The 20900-nt window shown below is 43.1% G+C and overlaps 1 protein-coding gene across 1 annotated transcript in view; it reads right to left on the bottom strand.

Annotated features, from left to right (window-relative positions):
* The window catches only part of RAB38 (RAB38, member RAS oncogene family), a 604183-nt gene extending 584555 nt beyond the window's left edge, over positions 1 to 19628 (bottom strand). The window contains exon 1 of the mRNA XM_069639516.1: positions 19368 to 19628. Within this exon, the coding sequence (XP_069495617.1) occupies positions 19368 to 19569 (202 nt within the window). The 5' untranslated portion in view covers positions 19570 to 19628. The remainder of the gene's footprint in view (positions 1 to 19367) is intronic.
* Positions 19629 to 20900: the final 1272 nt, after the last annotated feature.

Below are 20900 nucleotides of genomic sequence, written 5' to 3'. Positions count from 1 at the left end.
GGATGTTAGTCCCTGCTCTTTGAGTGATTCAGGACTCCATGTTAGATTTGGTTGAATTACGATCTGTGGTTATAGCGGATATGGAAATCCTTTCAGTTTTTAGCATTAAAGTATTGTATTGTATTGTATTGTATTGTATTGTATTGTATTTTATTTATATAGTGTGCCGAGCCCTGAGGCATCTGGGCACATTTGCTTGCAGTTACATAGGAAAATAGACAGTTGCATAGTATATATTTACAGTTACATAAAGCAGTATTTACATATGAAGGTATTTACATCTGGTACTATTTACATATGGCATTGGTTAGGCATTGCGTAGGATATGATTGGCAATACAGTCAATATAGTAGGTATGCAACCGATATTCCAGAGCGTGAATAATAGGTGGAATGAGCTTAAGTAGTAGTTGTTATCCACGTTCATAATAAGCCAAGTTTTGACATTATTTCTGAATTTGTGTTGTGGAAGAAAGGTTCAATTCTTAAGGTGAGAGGTAAAGTGTTCCAAGTTTTGGCGGCTAGGACAGGGAAACTTCTACCTCCAGCCTTTTGGAGCTTAAACCTCAGGATGTTAAGGCAGTTGGCTTGTGCGGATCTGGATGGTCGGTCAGATGAGTTTAGGTGGAAATGATCACAAAGGTATGTGGGAGCTAGGTTGTTTAGGCATTTGAAGGTAAGTGATAAGGTTTTGAGTTGAATTATTCGACTGATGGAGAGCCAGTGAGTGCTGTGTCCTAACGAAGTGGAGTGATCTGGGAAAGTTTGTTGCTGCTCTGAGCGCATTGTTCTGAAATATTTGTAACTTTTTTAGGTTATGATGGCTAGTACCTAGGTAAAGGGCATTGCAATAGTCTGGTTTATTTAAGACTAAAGCCCTGGCTAAGCTGATGCAATTGATTGTGGTCAGGAATGTCCTGCACACGTTAATGAGCTTGCAGGTGTAGGCCGTAGGAGCAGCAGTAGCGTTAATTTGTCTTGATAACGAGAGAGAGGAGTCAATGTATATACCCATGTTTTTACATCCTTGGATACTTTGATGTCATTGCCGTCAATGTTGAATGAGTTAAACTGTTTGTCAAGTCTGTTCAGTCTAGCTTGGATTCCTACAAGGAGTAACTCTGTCTTGTCGTTATTAAGACAGAGTCCGTGTTTAGCCATCCAAGCTTGAATGATAAGGTTTAAACGTTTGGAGTCTATATTGTAGTCACCTGTGATGGGGATCAGTATTTGGGTGTCGTCAGCATAGTTTGTGTATGAGAAACCCAAATGATCAAGGTCATCGAATAGAGGCTTTGTAGATATATTATAAAGCGTGGGGGAGACACAGGAGCCCTGGGGCATCCCACAAGTGACCTGAGCAGGTATAGCAGATGCCGTAGGTGCAAATACTCTAGTAGTTCTGTTATTGAGGAATGACTGAATGCAAGAGATAGCATCGTCAGAGAAATGAGCAGCAGACAAGAGGTGGTTACAGAGTGTTTTGTGGTATACTAAGTCAAAGGCAGCTGATAGACCAAGTAACAAGAGGAGGGCAATGTTGCCTTTGTCTTTTATAGTTTCTAATTGTGTTACTAAATCTATCAGGGCTGTTTCCGTGCCATGCCTTGGACGGAAGCCTGATTGACGGAGTCCAAATAAATGTTTGCTTTCCAGGTGGTGCTGGATCTGCAAGTAGGCAGCTCTGTCCAACATTTTTAGCAGGAAGATCACTGTGGTGATTGGTCTATAATTGGTTGGGACATTGGGGTCAAGGGAGAGTTTCTTTTAGAGTGGTAGGACCCAGGCGTCCGTAAGGTTAGGGGGTACTGTATTAGTTGCAAAGTAGGCATTTAATAGCGAAGTGGTAAAGTGGGCAAACTCCTTCGCTGTCTCCTTGACAGTTGTTGCTAGGCAGACATCGCCCAGGCATCTAGAGGGTTTTAGACTTAAGATTATGGGCCTCATCACGAGTTTGGAGGTAGCCATGCCCTTAATAAGGGCATGGCTACCCCCAAACCCGGGTCTGGGTCCGGGTCCCACGAAAGGGGACTTACCGGGCCATTCCGACCTTGGAGGGCCCGGTAAATCGATTTTGCGGGATTGGGACCCGATACGTCCCCATTCCCATTTGAGCCTCCACAGGGCTCAATGGGAATGGGGAGGATGGCAACAATGGCCCCCGTTGATAACGGGTCTATTGCTGCCATCCGGTAATGCTCGTGGGTGCCACTCTGCACACCTGGTCTGACCAGGCGTTCCAGAGCGTCACCCGCGAGCATACTCGGAATGTTGTGACGAGGTAACAACAGTGCCGGTAGCACTACCGGTGCCGTTGTTGCCTTCGGAATGAGGCCCAATGTCTTCTACTTCCTTAGTGCCTAAAGGGGAGAATTTGAACTTGTCCTGTTTGCTCAGGTAACGGTATTTGTGTTTTAAGTTGAGGTAGGTTGGTGACAATGATAGCTTCTTTTTAGTCTCAATTTCTGTTTGGAGGAGCTCAATTTTGTTGGATAGCGCTTTTTGAATGTTATTGCACCATGTGAGATCTTTGGTGCAGGAGATCGGGCGAGTGGTCGGAGATTCTAACTCTTTTATTATTCTAAAGAGTTCTTTAGTATTAGATTTTGCTTTAGTGATTTGGTCATTGTAGGAGTCGCATTTTGCAAGGAAAATTGCTGATTTGTAAGTAGATGAGGCTATGGTGAAGTTATCTTTGTTAGATGTGGAGGAGTGGTTTTTCCAGGTGGATTTGGATGCTCTTTTGTTTTTACGCAGGGTTCTTAGGTGCGGGGTGAACCAGGTGTTCAGGTGTGAGAGCGGTTTAGCTTTGAGCATTTTTAGAGGAGCAATCTTATTGATAGCCATGAGTATTGTGGTGTTGCAGAGGTCCACAAGGGCAGTACGGTCATCATTAAGGTAAGAGGAGTTGGTGACGGGTTGAAGAAGTGGGAGTGGCTTATGAGCTGTAACATTCTGCATGTTTCTGGCTAGTCTAGGAGGTGCCCCCAGTTTGTCTGTATTAGATTGCAAGCCTTTTTGTATGGTAAAGAGAATGGCATGATGGTCAGTCCAGGCACATGGCTGGTTAGAGAGAATGTTACCGTCACAGTTAATATCTGTAATGCTATCTAATAGTCTGCCTTTGTTGTGAGTGGGTTGGGAGATCCGCTGTGAGAAGCCTAGGTCGGCAATGTTATTGGCAATGACTAATGCATTAAAATCTTTAGGGTCATGAAGTCCTAAGTTAAATTCTCCTAGGAGTATAACGTGTGAGCATGGCTTGGAGTTGGCTGTGAGTAGTGAGGTTATGTCTTCCTCAAATGAGGAAAGGGGCCAGGTGGTCTGTACAATAGGTGTATAGTTATGGTTTGCGTAGTTGACAAGGGTAGCTTGAAAGAAAGGAGTTCAGCAGAAGGGACCAATTGGGTAGTGGTGAGTCTGAGTCCTAGGACAGTTTTAGCGATGATGGCTACACCACCACCTATAGTTGATGTTCTATCCTGCCTGATAATGGTATATTTGTCTGGAATAGCTAGTGAGAGCAATGGCCCTGACGTAGTGTGGAGCCAGGTCTCAGTAATGGCTAGGAAGTCGAGGTCATTAGTGGTTATGAGGTCATTGTTACCAGTTTGATGGAAGCGTTTTTTTCTTTGGTGGCTATTTTAGTGGCTTGGGGGTTTTTGCCTGAGTGGGTTGTTTTGGGTATTTTATTAGTTGAACTGGCACGTGGCTGTTCTATTGGTCTAGGTTTGGTACTAGTTCTGGGAGGGTTTATCAGTGATGTTTGGTAGTTTTTGATGAATCTGTAACCAAGTCTAAGGTCTCTGGTTGCGGTCGGGCATGGTTGGTTAGGTGTAGGTCTGGAGGCAAATAGTTTTATTCATTGGTCCGGAGTTAGTGATTGAGCAGAGTTTGACGTTGGTAAGGTCAGGTTCTTAGGTTTGGTGATAGTTGGTAGGAAAGTTGGATTTACCTCAACAACGTCCATGCTAACTCACATTTCAGTACAACCATCAGTAATTCCATTACTGCCAAAAAAAGATAGGATTACTGCCAAAATGTCACTGCACTACCAAACATATAGTAAGGCCCATTCTGTTGTTTGCATGCTATCTATTCATGAATGTTGTACTGTTTTTGTAACTTATGTTCCGTGCTTAGGCACAAGTGATTTAGAAATTTGAATTAATAAATAAATTAGCCACTGGTCGTGGGAGGGGAGTCACTTTGGAGAAGCCCGCCATGGGCAAACTGCCCACTGGGCATGGCTAAAGGACATACTCTGGTTAATATAGGTGCTAAGCAATGCCAGGGAAACTTGGCGACTGGGCACGTCATGCTTAGTATGCTGAAGAAGTGACTCGGGAATTCCTGCATCAGTGCCAGGTCGTGCCCAATGGGCCCCTCAAGAGGCTAATACATATATCATACAATAAGGCAATTCATGTGACATGAGGAGTTAACTTTCTTTAAATCTAGATAATGTGCTCACATAGTAGATATATTGAACAAAATCAAGCCAGCATCCCAGTGGAGGGTGTGATAGTCAGAGAAAAGTAAGACCCCAATAATAACCTGTGGAAGGTGGAACTATCATTCATCTCGAGCTGTGGGAGGTGCTGGTGAAACATAGTAAACCATGGGGCTATCACAACAGTGCAGGATGCCTCCTGGTGTTTCACTATGTGGATGCTTCGCTTGTGGTAACCTAGGCTGACAAAACGCTGAAACATATGGCATAAGGGAATTTATTTGTGCGGTATGCCAAAGCAGAAGCGCGGACTAGGTACTTATTCCTTTTTTGAAGTGCTGATCATGCTTTGAATCTGTGAGGAACTAAGGTGTTTCTGATTTTTCAGACATAGAATTCATCTATAAAGGGAAAATAACAAGCATCATTGTTCTGTCGAATTTGACTTTCAATTCTCACTCAAACCACATTATTACATTTGAACGCAGGCCTAAAATAATGTCCTGAAACAAAGAGCAGGTGTTTGATGAAATGACATGTACAATCTCCACTCCAACCTACCTTTGTTTGCATGAACAGGGGCGTGAAGTGTTTCCTGGAAAACAGTATGTGTTCATCAGTTTCCGACTTAATAGCTGTTACTTTATTAAAAAGTTGTTCCATGACCATAGTGATAATGTGCAAGGCAAATCCTAAAACTGGCAAAATTCTGGGGCTACCAAAAGCATCTTTGAGATGCTCATGCGCAAATGTGATTCACAAAGATTTTCTCCAGGGCATCTCGAGATGCCGCAGGTAGCTCCAGATTTCCTCCAATTGTAGGCTTTGCGAATCAGGGCCGACGCAGCAGGAACAAATCTGAGATTTTCAGGACATGTCGTGATTTGCCCCAGTGCATATCTTTGTAAATTGGACCAACAGTGTCTGTTAACACTGACACAATCAAAACATATGTAACGGAAACCTTGGATCTCATTACGGGTCTGGCGGTAAACGTGCCAGTAAAACCGTCAGGTAGCCGCCAGACCTGTAAACAGTGACCAGCGCCTGGCTTGCCGGTAACACCAGGGGATTACAACCCTGGTGCTCCAGAAAGTCAGGCGCTGGTAAATAGTAATTCCCCATTCCCATAGAGTCCTATGGGAATGGGGACCACAGAATCACTGGCACCGATAATAACGGTGCCGGTGCTTCATTGAAAGTATGTGGGCGGGTAGCGGTCTGACCGGCAAGTCAGACCTGCTGGGCGGGAGGTCATGCGCCCACCAGACTTGTACGTTGCCGGTCCAGAAACAACGGCGCTGGTAAGCTTACCGGCACTGTTTCCGGACCGGCAAAGTTAGAATGAGGCCCCTTGTACCCACTATATGTTACTTGTCTGTTCTTATCAACGTGCCCATCACACACATACATGCACTTTTCCTTCAGGCTGCATTTGTAGTTTTAGATAATCGCAGGCACTTTAGCTACACCTATTAGCGGAAAGTATTACATTGGAGTACAAATGGGAGAGAGATGGGATGTGATTAGGTGCACACAGCTTTTGGGTGCTGTTTCAATGATTATGCACCGATTAACTGCCATTGGCATGCTGATACCTATAGTATAGTAACTATAGAGCCTCATTTGCTCAACAATTTACATAGGAACTTCCTTTAAAATATATTTTGTATATATTTGTTATATCTTTTGAGACAATATTTTTGAGTGAACTTCCCCTTTAAACATGCACCCAAGTCCACCTGAATACACTCAGATTATGAAATTGACATACATAAAGTGAAATAGACAGAAATCCATTCACACTGGTCATAGAAATGGGGAAGGTGTTACTCTACACTGCACACTATTTCCACTTACTCGTTTATAAAACAAATGAATTGGAAATATGTTATTAGAGTGCATTACAAAGTCGCAGAATATCTAATGATATTAAGATGTATCCAGTAAACTGAGAAATATCAGGCTCGTTAAGGTAAGCATGAAAATGTACGAGAGAGGACCGTGTCTGTGACAGTCTTCCGACCACTCCAGAAGGTTCTGATGATTTCCAGCCCAGGATGCGGAGTGGTCAGTCCCGGCAGGTGAAGTATGATCTTCACAGCATTAAGCACATCAGTCTATTTAGACAATGACCTTTTTCAGGGAAATATATCTGCAATGGGGAGCTATCCCTCCCATGTTCTGATGGGAGTATTTATGTGTAATAGATGCGCTCCTTAATATGTATATTCATCAGTTAGTGTTAAGGTACCATTCGGCTACCCTAATGACTGACGAAGAAGCATTGGGCCTCATTATAAGTTTGGTGGCAGCCTTGAACAGGACCCAGTAATTGCCCATTCGCGGGCGTCAGAACAGAATGCTCCCCATATAGGGCTCAATGGGACTGGGGAGGTCGGATGCACCGGCACCATTAAGAATGCTGTGAGTGCTGTGAGTGCTGTTCCTCCCGCCAGGTCTGACCTGGCTGGATAAAAGGCACCCGCGAGCAGAACTCATAGTTTTCCGGTCTGGGAACTACAGTACCGGCAAGCTTACCTGTACCTTAGTTACTGGACTGGCAAACTTATAATGAAGCCCATTGTGTAATTATACAATCAAATGCACATTATCTAATTGTCAGTGGTCGCACTAGCAGCATTATAGTTTTGCTAATGCTTTACACACGTTCAGAGCATTGCTATCGTCACTTAAGGTGGTGCAATTACATCACGAAACATGACGTGTACAAGGCATTAAAGGATTTTTTTCAAGATGGCAGCAGCAGAAACCCAACGCGGACCTCCACCGCAGTCTTCAAAGAAACCTGCGGACACAAATGTAAAATGTAATTTTATCGTGGCGGTATCTAACCACACCTTCCCTAGTACTGTAAACCAGTCCTAACACAAAATATATATTTACAGGTGAACCCACCTATGGATTTTCTGAAACATAATTGAGCTAAAAGAAGAAGTGGCTGTGTGCCCATGTGGCCATGGAATAGGATGCTTTGCATTGGGGAACATAATCTTTTGAGCATACAGCAAAGATGCATAGGTAAATATGAAAGGAGCATTTTATAAAAGGCGCACACTTGTGGTGTAATGTAGATCACACATGAAAACATATATATTGCAGGTGACCACTCAGCAACGAATAACTGAACAAGGATCTTGATGTAAGAAAGAAGGGGACATCACCAGACTGGGTGGAAGAATTGAATAAAACACTAGCTGGTACAGCTATGCACAGTGGACAGAGCACGCACTGAGAGGTAATCGGGGACATTAGCTCATATGTACTCAGGTGGGCCACAGAGATAATCGCTGTGAATTCTCTTGCTTTTAGGAAGGAAAGTATTTTCAAGGCCAACTGGCCTTCAAAAGTTATCCAGTTGTCAAGAAAAACCGAATAGCCAGTGCCAATCATTCCTAAGAGCGATACCACAAGGTAATATGCACAATTTAATTATGTATATATCCGTAAGTGTTGCAGAGAACTCCACATATTAGACACTAGAGGTGTTAACCAATTACACACAGGGATGGGCTCACATGTAACTCGGGGGCATTAGCCCAGCTCCTAAAGCCATGGGGAACCTCAGTGCCACAGACTGTTAAAATTGACTTACTTTGTGTGACTCAAAATAAGGGTAAAGATAGAACAAGGACAACATGTAATTGATGATGGGATGTGTGTACTCAAAATGGATAAGGACTACCTGCGTATTTACTTACTAAATCAAATGCACAGAATGACAAGCTGTTCATTTCTTCAACTCATACATTTCGATTTTGCTTCTTCCACTCTCTTTTACAGATGGAAATCCATAACTTTACCGAGGAAATGCTTAAGAATGACTTTTTGTAAAAAGCATGTCTGATAACTTGTTTCAGATCAGGATTAGATCATAACCGGGTATCCCCATTTGTAAAGGATAAATGTGTTTGCATGCAGTGTGATGCAATCAGGGTCTGATGTAATTAGACACAGATCTAAAATGTACCATTAATGTGTTTAGTGATCTGCCATAGAATCACTGCTTAGCCTAGAGGAAGCCAAAGGATTGGCGAAACAATAGGCATGTGCGCCAAATGGTGATTGTTGGCAAATTCATTAGATTGTATTTACAGAATTGGCTAATCTCATAAGGTTGCATGTATGAAACTGAATATGAACCAATATTCATATTAAACCAATCTAATTAGTAATACATAATTGCCTGCTTTATTGGTAATTAATTGACACTGAGCGTTCGAATGTAGGGAGACAAACCTGTTTGTTGAATTTTCTCATGAGACTGTTACAGTGTTGCAGCCTTCTCACGTCCCGATGCAGACAGTATAGCCTTCTATAGCACAACTGTGAAAAACCTCTAAGTAGGGTTGCACTGTGGCACTCAACAACACTTACAGTCTTTCATCCAAGGTCAATAAATTTGGTACCATTAAAATGGTAACAAGAAAATCTATGTTTACTTTACTTAGAAGTCAGTGAATTCTCACGTGAATCACTATATTAATAGCTGACATTTTTGTTATCTTAAGAAAGAAGCTGAAACTGTACATATTGAATATATGCTGATGATCTATCAATCATTTAGTTGGAACCTACTACATGGATCTGACGGCTTGGTTTCTGTACTAGCCAGACAAAACAGACAGCAATTGTTGAGGAAAGTGGTTTATCAAATATTACTCCAACACCATTATCTGAGAGAAATGCCCCACAAATAATACATGTTTTAGAAAGAATTTTCTTTCTGATTCAGACCAAAATGTAAGCAAAGTTAAAGTTGGAAATATTTCAGAAGGCTTATATGACTTCAAAACTTTATTCAAAATGAAAACCATAAAGTTCATATGATAAAAGCAGACATACAAAATGTACAGATTAAATAAGATCATCAATAAGTTTACAGATTTAAAACATTTTCAGTAAACTCATTTACAAAAGAAAAGAAAAAAGAAGAGAGCATACTCGTAGCCTCATTAAAATCCCAACGTTAAAATTAAAACCGACCAAAGGATCCTAAAATGTAATTACTATATAAAAATAATGTAACTCTGATTAGTCTTACCCTTATCCAATAACTTCGACCTGAGCAACCAGGCCCTGTGAATATAACAGGCTACTTTACTGCAAATAAAATGTAATGTACAGTAAAAGATCCATAAAATGTCATAGCTTTGGTAGTAGATCAAAGACTAGCTATCCTATAAAGAGGTCTTGAATAACAAATTCTCTGATATTTCAATTTAACAGAAATAAACAAAAAGTGGACATCAGTTCCCATGCCTAAACCACATAATGGGGATATTCCTTATCCACCTTGACCCCATGATTTGATAAAGGACACTAAATGGAGCGTTCCCACCCTAAACCGAATATACAGGGATTTCTCATATGGCGGTTGGATGTAATCAAGGTAACGTCCAAAACCAAAGTCTTGCTTATCCTCAATATAATCTGGTCCCAATTTAAGACTTCTAGCTGAGACTATCATCAACTCTTTGTTTCTTATTTTTACTGTTCTTTGTATCCTGGTCAAGGTAATTTTATCTATTTTTTCCAGGGTATCCAATAATGCGGCTTCATTTAACCCTATTAATTACATTTTAACATGGTGCTAACCATGGGATGCATTTTCCCCCTTCCAGGCTCAATAGGGGTTTTAATGCTTCTTGATAGGTCCCCAGGCTATCCGAGCTCCACAACCTTTGCCAGTAATATACTGGTGTAACAGATAACAAATGTCCTATTGGTATAATGTCTAATTCCAAATGTAGAAGTGCTGATGGTGAACTCTGTGGCAATAACAATAAAGAAATGTAAAGTCTATTCTTCCTTTCTCCAATGCACCTATAATGCCATATCCCCAAATTTCCGCACCAAAGGTTAATGCTGGTATCACCAGCTTTCGGTATAACTCCAAAGCGGGAGAAATTGCCCCTCTCCCATGTTTGACAAAAAAAGGAATGAGTAGCCCACCAAACTTTCCCAAATTAGAGCAGGCTTTTGCAAGTTGAGAAGATCATCCACAGTTCTCATCGAATCTAATTCCTAGGTAATCATAAAAACGTGCCTGTTCTAGTTTACTTTCTTGTACACCAAAATGTTTGTTTTATCAGTGTTCAGTTGTAATTCCAACATGTGTTTAGAAATGTATCCAGTGCTGTTCTTAATCCTTGTGGTGAGGTAGACAATATCACTGCTTCTTCACTGTAAAATAAAGCTGGGTAGCTGTCTTTGCCCAACTTGGGACTATCCATGCTATTCTGACTCAAAGTCTTATTTACTTCTTCAATATATATGTTCAAAAGGAGGGGTGCAAGGACACAGCCTTGTCTTACCCCCTTCTCCACATCAAATTAGTCAGTTAATTCTCCAGCTAACCTAAAACATACAACTGCCTTGTTATCAGTATACAAAAGCCGAATAGTGTTGATCAATTTTGAAGGCGCCCACCTTTCCCTCATTATCCTCCACAGGATTTCCCTTGAGATACTGTTGAACGCTGTCCTGCGATCCACAAATACAGCAACACACTGTGCTTCTGGACTGACTGGAACAGCCGAAATGTTTGGTTGACAGTACTCTTATGTTTTTGAAATCCTGCCTGCAGGTCACTGATTATTTTATTTTCTTCGACCCAGGATTGGAGATGAGGTAAAATTGCATTAGCGTATTTTTTCCATACACTATCGAAGAGAGAAACGGGATGATAATTGACGGGTAGGTCCCTAACTCCCTTTTAATATATCAGTACAGCTACTGCATTTCTCGAAGAGACAGGGACCGTCCCCAGTCTCATTAAATCATTAAAAACTTTACACAATATTGTGCCCCAAATCGTTACCTGATCCTTATAAAGGTCAAGCAGTATCCCATCCAGCCCAGTTGCTTTCCCACCCTTTTGACTTAGAATTTCCCTCCTCACTTCCTCAATAGATAAATAGAATAGGCTTGTCCCCAGTTCAAGCTTTTACACTAGAATTCAGTGTCACATTCCGAATCTCTCCAGATTTACCATACAGATTTGCGAAATGCTCTCGCCAGACTCCAGCCGTAATACAACATTGCAGACTTGGTTCCACATTCACTTCTTTTCCTGCAATCAATTTCCAATAGGCGTACGATCCCCTTCTTCATAAGCCTTCAGGAGTGTCTCCCATCTTTAGGTAACATAATCTTTCTTTTTCATTGCAACTATAGATTTGTAATCATGTCTATGCGCTCTGAGCTGTAACTTATCCACTAAACCGGGAGCCTTTAGGCAGACCATTATCTTATTTTTTGCATCTCTGCAAGTTTGATCATACCAACCAGATTTGGCTATTGCACATTTTCTTTACTGTAGAGGCTGTATAGGTCATAAGCGGGATCAAGTTCTGCAATATCTTATTAAGCTCAGTCAGCATCTCCCAGTTGGAGGTACTGTCTGAGCAGACAGTTGCAAGATTTTCAAAAATGACATTTTATATAGAGAGAGGGCTTTAGGTCTTGCTCAATCGCTCTAATCCACTTCACCGATTTCCGTGCCTCACCAGTAAGAACTATGGATTATGCCATCCTCTGATCATCACATAGTGGATTCATTATCTTTTCAAATTGGATCAATACACTCAAGGGTTTGTGGTCACTTTCAAAGTTATCATGTATTCTAAAATTAGAGATTCTCACCCAGTCCTTAGCCGAAATCAGAATTTAGTCTATAACAGATACACCATTATATCCATCAAAGGTAGGTTTTGCTGGTTGATCTTCTAAGAACCGACTATTGCAGGTTCTGAGCTCCATATTGTCCAAATAATGGGCGGCATCCATACCGCGTTGATGCACCCACTTTGGCTGATCAGCTACCAAGCACTGTCCTGGTCTTTCCACAGCTCCTCCAGCTTCCTTATGGTTCTAACTGCATATTCAAATCCTCTGCTACAATTATGCAGGTTTTTGAGTGGTTCGACCCCTTCCAAGAATAAATCAATTCATAAATATTTCCTAGCACCTCTAGTCCAGTGGATTCAGATGGTCTGTTATCAAAATAAATAAGAGGATCCAGTCATCATCCCCAGTGCAGATAGACAAATGCTGGAGTTCCATAATACCTGTTGTACGGACCGTCACTTCCCACTTCAATGTAGAATCTAGCCAGATACAAAGTCCCCCGCTTGGTCTACCTTTAATGCCTTTTCTAGCTAGAACATGAAAAGCCTGATAGCCCTGCAAGTCTACCTTATCTATAGCCCATGTTTCTTGAAAGAGGACCAGCTGGAACTTCCTCAAAAATTCAGTCCGGCGTGTGTCCTCTGAATTCTTCGCTATTGCACCTATATTTCATGAGAGAAATTAACAGCCCGTTTCTAAGGGAGGAGGAGCAAAATCCTCTTTATAAAACATTACATATTTCAGTGCCCATTCCTACCAACATTCCCACTCCAATCATTAATGCATCACTCCAGACATCGAAACCCATTCACTTCAGAATGCGAGCAGTTCTATCCTCAACTAACTTCAGCACTCTAACATTAAATAACTAATATCTCTAATGCTGTTCACATTTGCCTGCCAGCTTTGTAAAAATAAACACCGGTAACAACCAATTTTTTTTAATTTTTTTTATTGTTTTTAATCAAACTTAGATTTTTTATAATATTTTTCTGTTTCATTGTATCTCTTGTTTGTCTCTCAGGCAAAATTCAAGCCGACTGAGGTTTGTTTACTGTATGAAGCTCGGACTCTGTGGGTCGCTCCTTGTCTTTTAATAGATCGGTCGCTATGAATTCTAGTATTTTGGCTGTTATTATTTGCCAGCTGGTTTTGTCACCGCCAATGAGTCTGCACCACCATGTTGGTTCTTCCATCAATTGATCGTTTTGTTACTATGTGCTCGAAATAACTTTGTTTCAATGAGCGCGTCGCGGGACAGGTCATTAAAAGGTGCCGAATTGTTTCTTGTGGTGGCGGCTCCATGCTGTGGCAAAAATGGCAGGTTGCAGTTGGTGAAAGTCCTCTTATGTGTAGGATTTCGTTTGTGGGAAAAAGATTCAGACGCGCTCTTAGAATCAGATTCTGAGCCCATTTGTTTGGGAAAATCTTTATGTAATTTTGGAGCTCATTTAATTTTCTTGTGTTAACAGGGAGATGAGCGATGAGCCTTTGAGCTGAGGCTTGCTCGCTTGTCTTTGCCCAGTCTGCTTCCTTCAACTTTCGTAATATTCTACATGGATTATGGATAAGTTCAGCTTCATTTGAGGCAATAGAGTCCAAGAGGCAGGTATTTTCTTTCTGCCAAGTTGATAGCATCTCGGATTTACCTGAATCCATCTCACGCTTGGTCAAGCTGTAGATCTCGTTACCATCGACCATTCTGCCAACCAATTTAAACGTTGCTTCTCCTCTCCCTTTCTGCCCCACTGTGAATACCTTCACAGCCAGGGGCACACAAGGGCAACATGTGTCAGGAAATCTCTATCTTGCCATTAATCGGGAGACTACTAGCCGACTGGATTTAACGTTCTGCATCCACAATCACTCCTGTAGAACCCAAATTGCCATCGGAAGCGGCAATGTCTCTCTCCATCACGGCGCAATGAAAAACAAATCAGAGCATTTTGTGAATCCATTCATTTCTGGATGTCACCAGATGCCTTCATAAATCTCTTTGACTTGTCCACAAACATCTTCCTGATCCTCCGTTTGCAGAAAAAGTCCATAGGCTGAAAAGCCCACTACTTTTCTTTTGCCCACTTCCTGCAACATTCACCTCACTCTGCACAGCCAAATAATAAGGGTCCTTTACTCATGTGAACTTCAGAGCGCTGAAGGCTGGAGCATTCCGCTGTTCACCAACTCTCCCAGCAGGCCATGCTACGTCATCATAACCTAGCTGACAACAGGCCCTGCCAGATCTTGTAGACTCCAACGTCACCAACGGTGACCACTTCGAAGTGAGTGCAATTTAGCCATGTCACGTACCATGCAGGCGGCAGACAGCTTCCTATGTCCAGAAACAGACAGCTCTACTGGTTACTGTATGGTCATCTTTTCAGAGTTTTTTTTCTTCTCTCTGCAGCCCTTCGCTTCTCTCCTTCTCTGATATCCACACCAACTTTCACCCACATCTCCCTGAACAACAGGCAACATAATTTCTGCACCAGTCTTAATCAGTATGACCATTGCCTTGCTCCTTATCGATCACCAAGCTCTTGTGCTCAGGCACCCTGGCACCCACTGCCAGCAGCCTCACTGACTTGTCTCTGCTGCCCTTTTTACTCGCCAGGGTGCTTTCTCTTGTCCTCTGTCTAGGCATGCTGTCTTTTACTCAGCCTAGGCACCCTGTACTTTACTCAGCCATTTAACTGGGTAACTTCTCAACCTCTGTCCAGGCACCTTGGCCATTGTCCTGCCAGGACACTGCCCTATTTCTCTCCCTGGGTGGTGGGACACTTTTGTACTGCTCCTTTTTCCTGCACCCCCGCAGCCACCTACCTTTTTCTTACTCACTCTCAAAGGTACTTGTCTTGGCTTCTTCTGCGTTCTTCCCCTGCCTGGATCCGTCCCAAGACTGACTTGCCGCCAGCTGTTAAATAGGTAAATGACTCTGGAGTCAGCCGGTCATATGATTAAGGTTTCTTTATTCTGTTACATCTTCAGATCAATTGTCATCATGTACATAGGTATTTTAGGAGATAACGGAGCTCAGAGGGGAGCCCACTGGTTCCCACCACCCATGCTACATACTTCCAACGGCCTGGATGGAACCTTCAGTCAACCCCAAATATTCCAGACACACACAAGACATTCCATTCATGACATCACTTACCATGCATTTAGGTAACAGGGAACAAAGAGGGAATCTAATCATAAAAACAAGGATGTGCCTTTGAAGAGCATCAATGCCTATGTGGTGGTGAAGGCACTCATAGGCATAATCTCTCATCTGAGATTCCCCAAAGAAGTGATTTCTGGTAGGGCTTCCACCACCTTTCACCCAAAAACAAACGTGCTTGTTGAGCGGTTAAACAAGACTCTAAAGGTCATGATATGTGGCGTGGACTATGTCCTTGGTCTCTGATCCCAGATGGACAAATACAGAGAACAGAACACTCGGAATCTGAAGGCTAACATGGAGCTCATCAAGCACTGGCATAACCAGAAGGCCTCTATGACTAAGTACGCTCCAGGCAAGATGGTCTGGATCATGGAATTAGTTAAGCAAGTATACTGCACCCTATGTGGTGCTAGAGAAACCCAGTGAGGTCAACTACCTCATTGATACCCAAGGCCCTGAGGCAGACAATTCCGGTCTTCCACGTCAACCGGCTGAGGCCCCACTACAGCCAGGATGACTTAACAATGGGTCTGGTCACTGGTGGTGAGACCAAGGAGGAAACAGATCCCCTCCCCAATGAATGGCAAACAGAGTCCACTAATGGCTCTCTAGATGGAGTCCAGATTTCCACAGCCCTTACTAAGCAGGAATTGCGAGACTGCCAGCATGCTGGTCCAGTTTGCAGGTCTATTTTCCTTAACTCCAGGGAAGATCAATTGGTGCATCCATGACATCGACACTGGAGACAGTAAGCCTGTAAAGAGTAGGATTGACTGGATGTTGAACAAGGTCAAGGACACCATCAATGAGGAATTTTCAAAGATTTTGGACTTGTGAGTTATTGAACCCTCTAATAGCCCCTGGGTTAGACCAATGGTACTGGTCCCTTAAATGTCCAGTAGTGAGGAAACAGAATTCTGCTTTTGCATAGACTACAGAGGGCTCAATTCCAAAGACGGATGCACACCCCATTCCTAGGGATGATGATCTAATTGAATGGTGAGGCCCTTTCAGAGGATGGTAAATCAGGTATTTTCTGGACTGGAAGATTTCAGCGCTGCCTGTCTAGACAATGGTGCAGTCTTCAGCCAGACCTGGGAAGACCACCTACCCCATCTGAAAGAAGTGCATAAAGCCCCTTGGTCCATTTCGGGCCCGAGAGACTAGTTAGGTCACCTGCGTCCATAACCCCCCAAGACATATCCTTTTAGAAAGAGAATTGTGGTTGTTATAATTGCTTTTTCAACCCTGTATTCACGCCCACATTGTTGCATTCTCTCTATTCTTGAATATCCTCTGTCCTTGCCACAGGGTGGGATTTTTGTACAGTTAATCTATTTTGTTTTCTTGCAGATGGTGTTAATGTTAAATGTTAAAGGATATTTGTACTGCACACTATCACCACTGGAGTGGTCCCCTGGTGCTCTGGCAGATCTGAAAAGGAATGGGGTGGGGGGGGTGAGTTAGTAGGAACGAGTGGGATAAGTGCAAGAGAGCAATGATGTGCTGATGGCAGCTTCAGTTTCGTTAACACTGTTCGCTGAGCTTGGGGGTGCTTTCCGGTTGGTAACCGTCGTGTCCTGTTGTGCAAAGCTATGTGTGGTTTGTTTTGTTGTTGCGGTGTAGGGAAGTTTGTGCGGTTTGTTGTGCTTTAGCATTGTGGTTGTGTTTGGTTAGAGTTTGAAAGGTGTATGCAGAGGGGTGAAATTGTTAGTGGGTGGGTTATTGGCTCGCTATCTAGAATTGATATGTGCTAAATTTCCACGTTCTTTCTAGATGTTGCGCATGAATATCTCTGCATTTCTATCTAGATAAACTTTGTTTAATTAAAGTATATATAGTTTAATTAAAGTATATATATTTTCATATAACATTGATTTGACATTCCTTTCATTTTGCGCTGTGATACTTTGCTATTTGAGTCACTATTGAACCACAGAGACACCCATTTTAAGAGAATAGCCTTCACTCGGCCCACATTGCCCCAAAAGGCAAAAGTGGTACATCACTTGACTGTTCCTGTTTTACCTTTATGATAGTGTTGGATCTTGATTTGTAGAAGTGTGAGTGCTGAGTGGGCACTTAGCCTCTACTCATCCTTGTACTCCTGCAGGACAGAAGTCAATTCGTCACAGCCAGGACACCTGATGAAACAACCGCCCTTGTGACAACTGTCAGCGCAGAGAAGCCATGCCGCAGAGAAGCCATGCCACAGAGAAGCCATGCCACGCAGAAGCCATGCCACATTTTCCTCATGCAACCAAGCTTTGCAATAAAATGCATATGGAGATGTTTAGCACTGAGTCCAGTCGATTCAAAGTTATACTCCCTCATATTTTCTGCAAATAGTTCAAAGTTTCGGGTATAAGCCTGCAGCCCCTTTGTGTGGTCAGTTTGCTAATTGGCGGAGCGCATCCCGTGCAAGGCTGTCAGTTCTCGTTATTCTCCTCAGTTAGAGGAAAGCCTCGTCATACGGTCGGGCAGCACATGACTGCCGGCTCGCGGCTCATCAGGCCCACCCTTTGGTACAATCCTTTGTGCTCCCGCTAAATGTCCTGCAGCCCCCAGTTGGACACAACGTGCTCCTTGATCACATGTAAGGCACATGCTTTCTGGGTTATTCAATTAGATTTGTTTTAAGATAAGTTCAGTGCCAGCCATTTGCACTGAACGGCCTGTTCCGAATGCGTACGTAACATGCAGAAAAATGGGAGACAGGATTGCATAAGAAGAACGGGAAAGGGCTGTGTTGGTTCATGGACTGATTGAAATAACTAACGCATAGGTCCACTTCTGTAGTGTGTGAAACTAACCAGCTTTCGCCGCTTTGAACAGGCAACGCCCCCGCCCTGCAGACTCCCTTCTTTTGACGGAAGAACCCCCCACACCCCGCACCGCCAGTTGCTTTGAAAGCAATGCACTGCTCCGTGCATAGTGTGTGAGTTATTAGCGTGAATGTGCCAGCACGGGGTTCACCGACCCGGATCGCATGCCAATGAGTTCAGCACTGACCCCAATAAGGAATGCCCTCCGCGGTTGGCAGATATGCCTGAAGCTGAAGGCACGCAATAGACACTGGCCTGTTAACTCTACACCCGAGGGGCGTGGGTGATGCCTAAATCGGCGGCGACGTTACTACTCCACAGCTGGTTTCTAAAAAGTGATCATGTGCAGCAATCCTCGGTTTCAAGCGTTAAAAAATGCGACACTGATTAGAATAGCAATGAACATTCAGCGGAAACGCAGATTTAGCCGTATTTATCAAGTGTGTTTATCCAATTCCAGCATCGGGTGCACCTAGATAACTACTATATAGGGGCCGATTCATGGAATGTTTAGCACGGTGCAAAATTACTTTGCACTGGCTTTGCATTTCAAAAATACACTTTGCACAGCTCCATGAATCGGGGCGTGTGTTGGCGGTGCAAAGTGACTTCGGAGCAGTGCAAAGTGACTTTACAGCAGTGCTGTGACTTTGCACTGAGCTAAAATCTCCATGAATTGGGCCCTCGATGTCACGTGGAGAGCTTCGGGTACATGTAACATGGTTCTGTAAGTGGATTACTTTAAATATATTTGTTCGACTCTGAAGCGTCACGTGCTGTTGCATGTACAGTCAGTGTACAGAAAACGCTGTAGGTAAAACATAAACATATCATAAAACATATATTTTTTCTTATTGGTTCCTGTCTTACACATGCATTTCGAAAGGGTTTTTTTTTTCGATTGCCTGTATGGATAACTTTAAACGACAGGATATTTTTTTTGCAAACAGACCGTAGGAATTATAAAGCGTTATAGAAACTATAAATAACATGTTTAATGATATTTGCACATGCATAATAACATTCTACTCTAATAAGTAATCAATGGAAGCAATCGATGAAATCGAAGCTAGCGAAATATAAATTGCGAATCGCAGGTAGCAAAAATGATGTGGACATTTTAGGAAATGTATTTTCCACGCTTTTATGTTCTTAGGCAAGTTATAGAAGCAAACCACTTGGCAGAGTTTAGTTGTGGTGTGGCATTTGCAGTTGTGTGTCATGTGCAGTTTGTTGAAATTAGCAGATTCAGCCTGGCTCAGACCACTTACCAGCAATGTCCCACAGCTGCAGCCGGATCACAGTTTCGGGGTTCCAGTTGAGCACCTTCAAGGCAAAGTCCACTCCGATGGTGGCCCGGTAGTGTGGCGAGAAGTTCTGGTGCACGTAGCGCTTGATGATGCTGGTCTTGCCCACTCCAAGGTCCCCGATGACCAGGATCTTGTAGAGGTGCTCCTTCTCGTGGCTCTGCATCTTGGTGCCTGCTCTTCCGGACAGCAACTTGTGGTGGAAGGCTGCCAGGGCTTAGTGGAACTAATGAGAGGCGGGAGGGGTCAGGGGAGAGCAGTGTACTCAAGACTGGGAGAGAGAGAAGCTGAGATGGGGAAGCACATGAGGACGTGAGACCCCCTGAGGGAGCAGAGAGAAACTACCGAAGAATTCAAGGCAGAAATGTTGAAATAGTAAGCTTGTTTCTGATTCGAATTTATGTTATTTTATAGACATACTGTGAACTTTCTTTTTGTTTTTTGTTTTATCTACCTTCACAAAGATGGCCTTTTAACACAAAACACATTGACACAGCCATTTGTGTTGGCCTTCCCATAATGTGAACATGCCAGCTTGAGTGGGGTGACTGTTGGGTGCTTGAGTGTGAGCGCTTATCCAGTGGGTGGATGGATGGTGAATGGATAGGAGAGTAAATGTATGAGTGCGTACAGGATGGGATAGCGATTGAATGGAAGGTGAAGTGTATGAGCACACGAATGAGTGGATTGCAGAAAGGATGAATGGGTGAGTGGGTGGATGGTTGGCTGGTGTATGAATGATTGATGAATAGATGGCTGTTTTGTGAGTTGATGTGCTGGCTCAAAGATCAAGGATTGGATAGATGGGTGGATGGATGGATGGATGGATGGATGGATGGATGGATGGATAGTTGGGGGTGGATTGATGGGTGAGTGGCTGGATGAGTCGATGAGTGTAGAGATGATTGAATGACTGAGTGAATAACTGGGTTGATGAACGGGTCAGTGGGGGAGTGGATGGGTTGATGAATGGATGGGTCAGAGCTTGAGTGGACGTGTGTGGATGAGCAAGTTGATGGCTGACTCAGTGAAATAGTATCAGGGTGGATGGGTGGATGAATACATGTACGTGGTTTTATGTTATGTTATGAAGCTTTTATACTGTATGAATTCACCACTGTAGTGCTCTCAGACCAACAGGCTTGTCCGGGTAGTAGGCTAAATGCGGCCCTGCCAGGGATGACCAGACCTTAGTATAAGCAGAGAAGAGGAGCAGGGATAGAAAAGGGAGAGCAAAGTGGATAACGTTTTTGCTAGGCATTGGGAGTGGATCTGTAGAAAGAAAGAGGTCTGTTTGGGATTGGGATAGTGTGGGTGCTTGTGGGTCCAGTGGAGGGCCGTATGTCAGCACATGAGGAAAGCGGTCCCTCTGATTTGTAAAAACAATTGGCAGATTGCTTGTTGAGTACATGCACCAGTTTAAACAAAGACAATGTCCATCCAGGCTTTTAACTCATTATTTAAGTATTTGCCTCAGACGTGGGGTCCGGCCGCAAT

This window comes from Ambystoma mexicanum, chromosome 7q, assembly GCF_040938575.1.
Source record: "Ambystoma mexicanum isolate Mex_15411 chromosome 7q, UKY_AmexF1_1, whole genome shotgun sequence".
In the NCBI taxonomy this organism is placed as follows: domain Eukaryota; kingdom Metazoa; phylum Chordata; class Amphibia; order Caudata; family Ambystomatidae; genus Ambystoma; species Ambystoma mexicanum.
The sequence above is the reverse complement of the archived record's forward strand: the minus strand, read 5'-3'. Positions and strand labels throughout refer to the sequence as shown.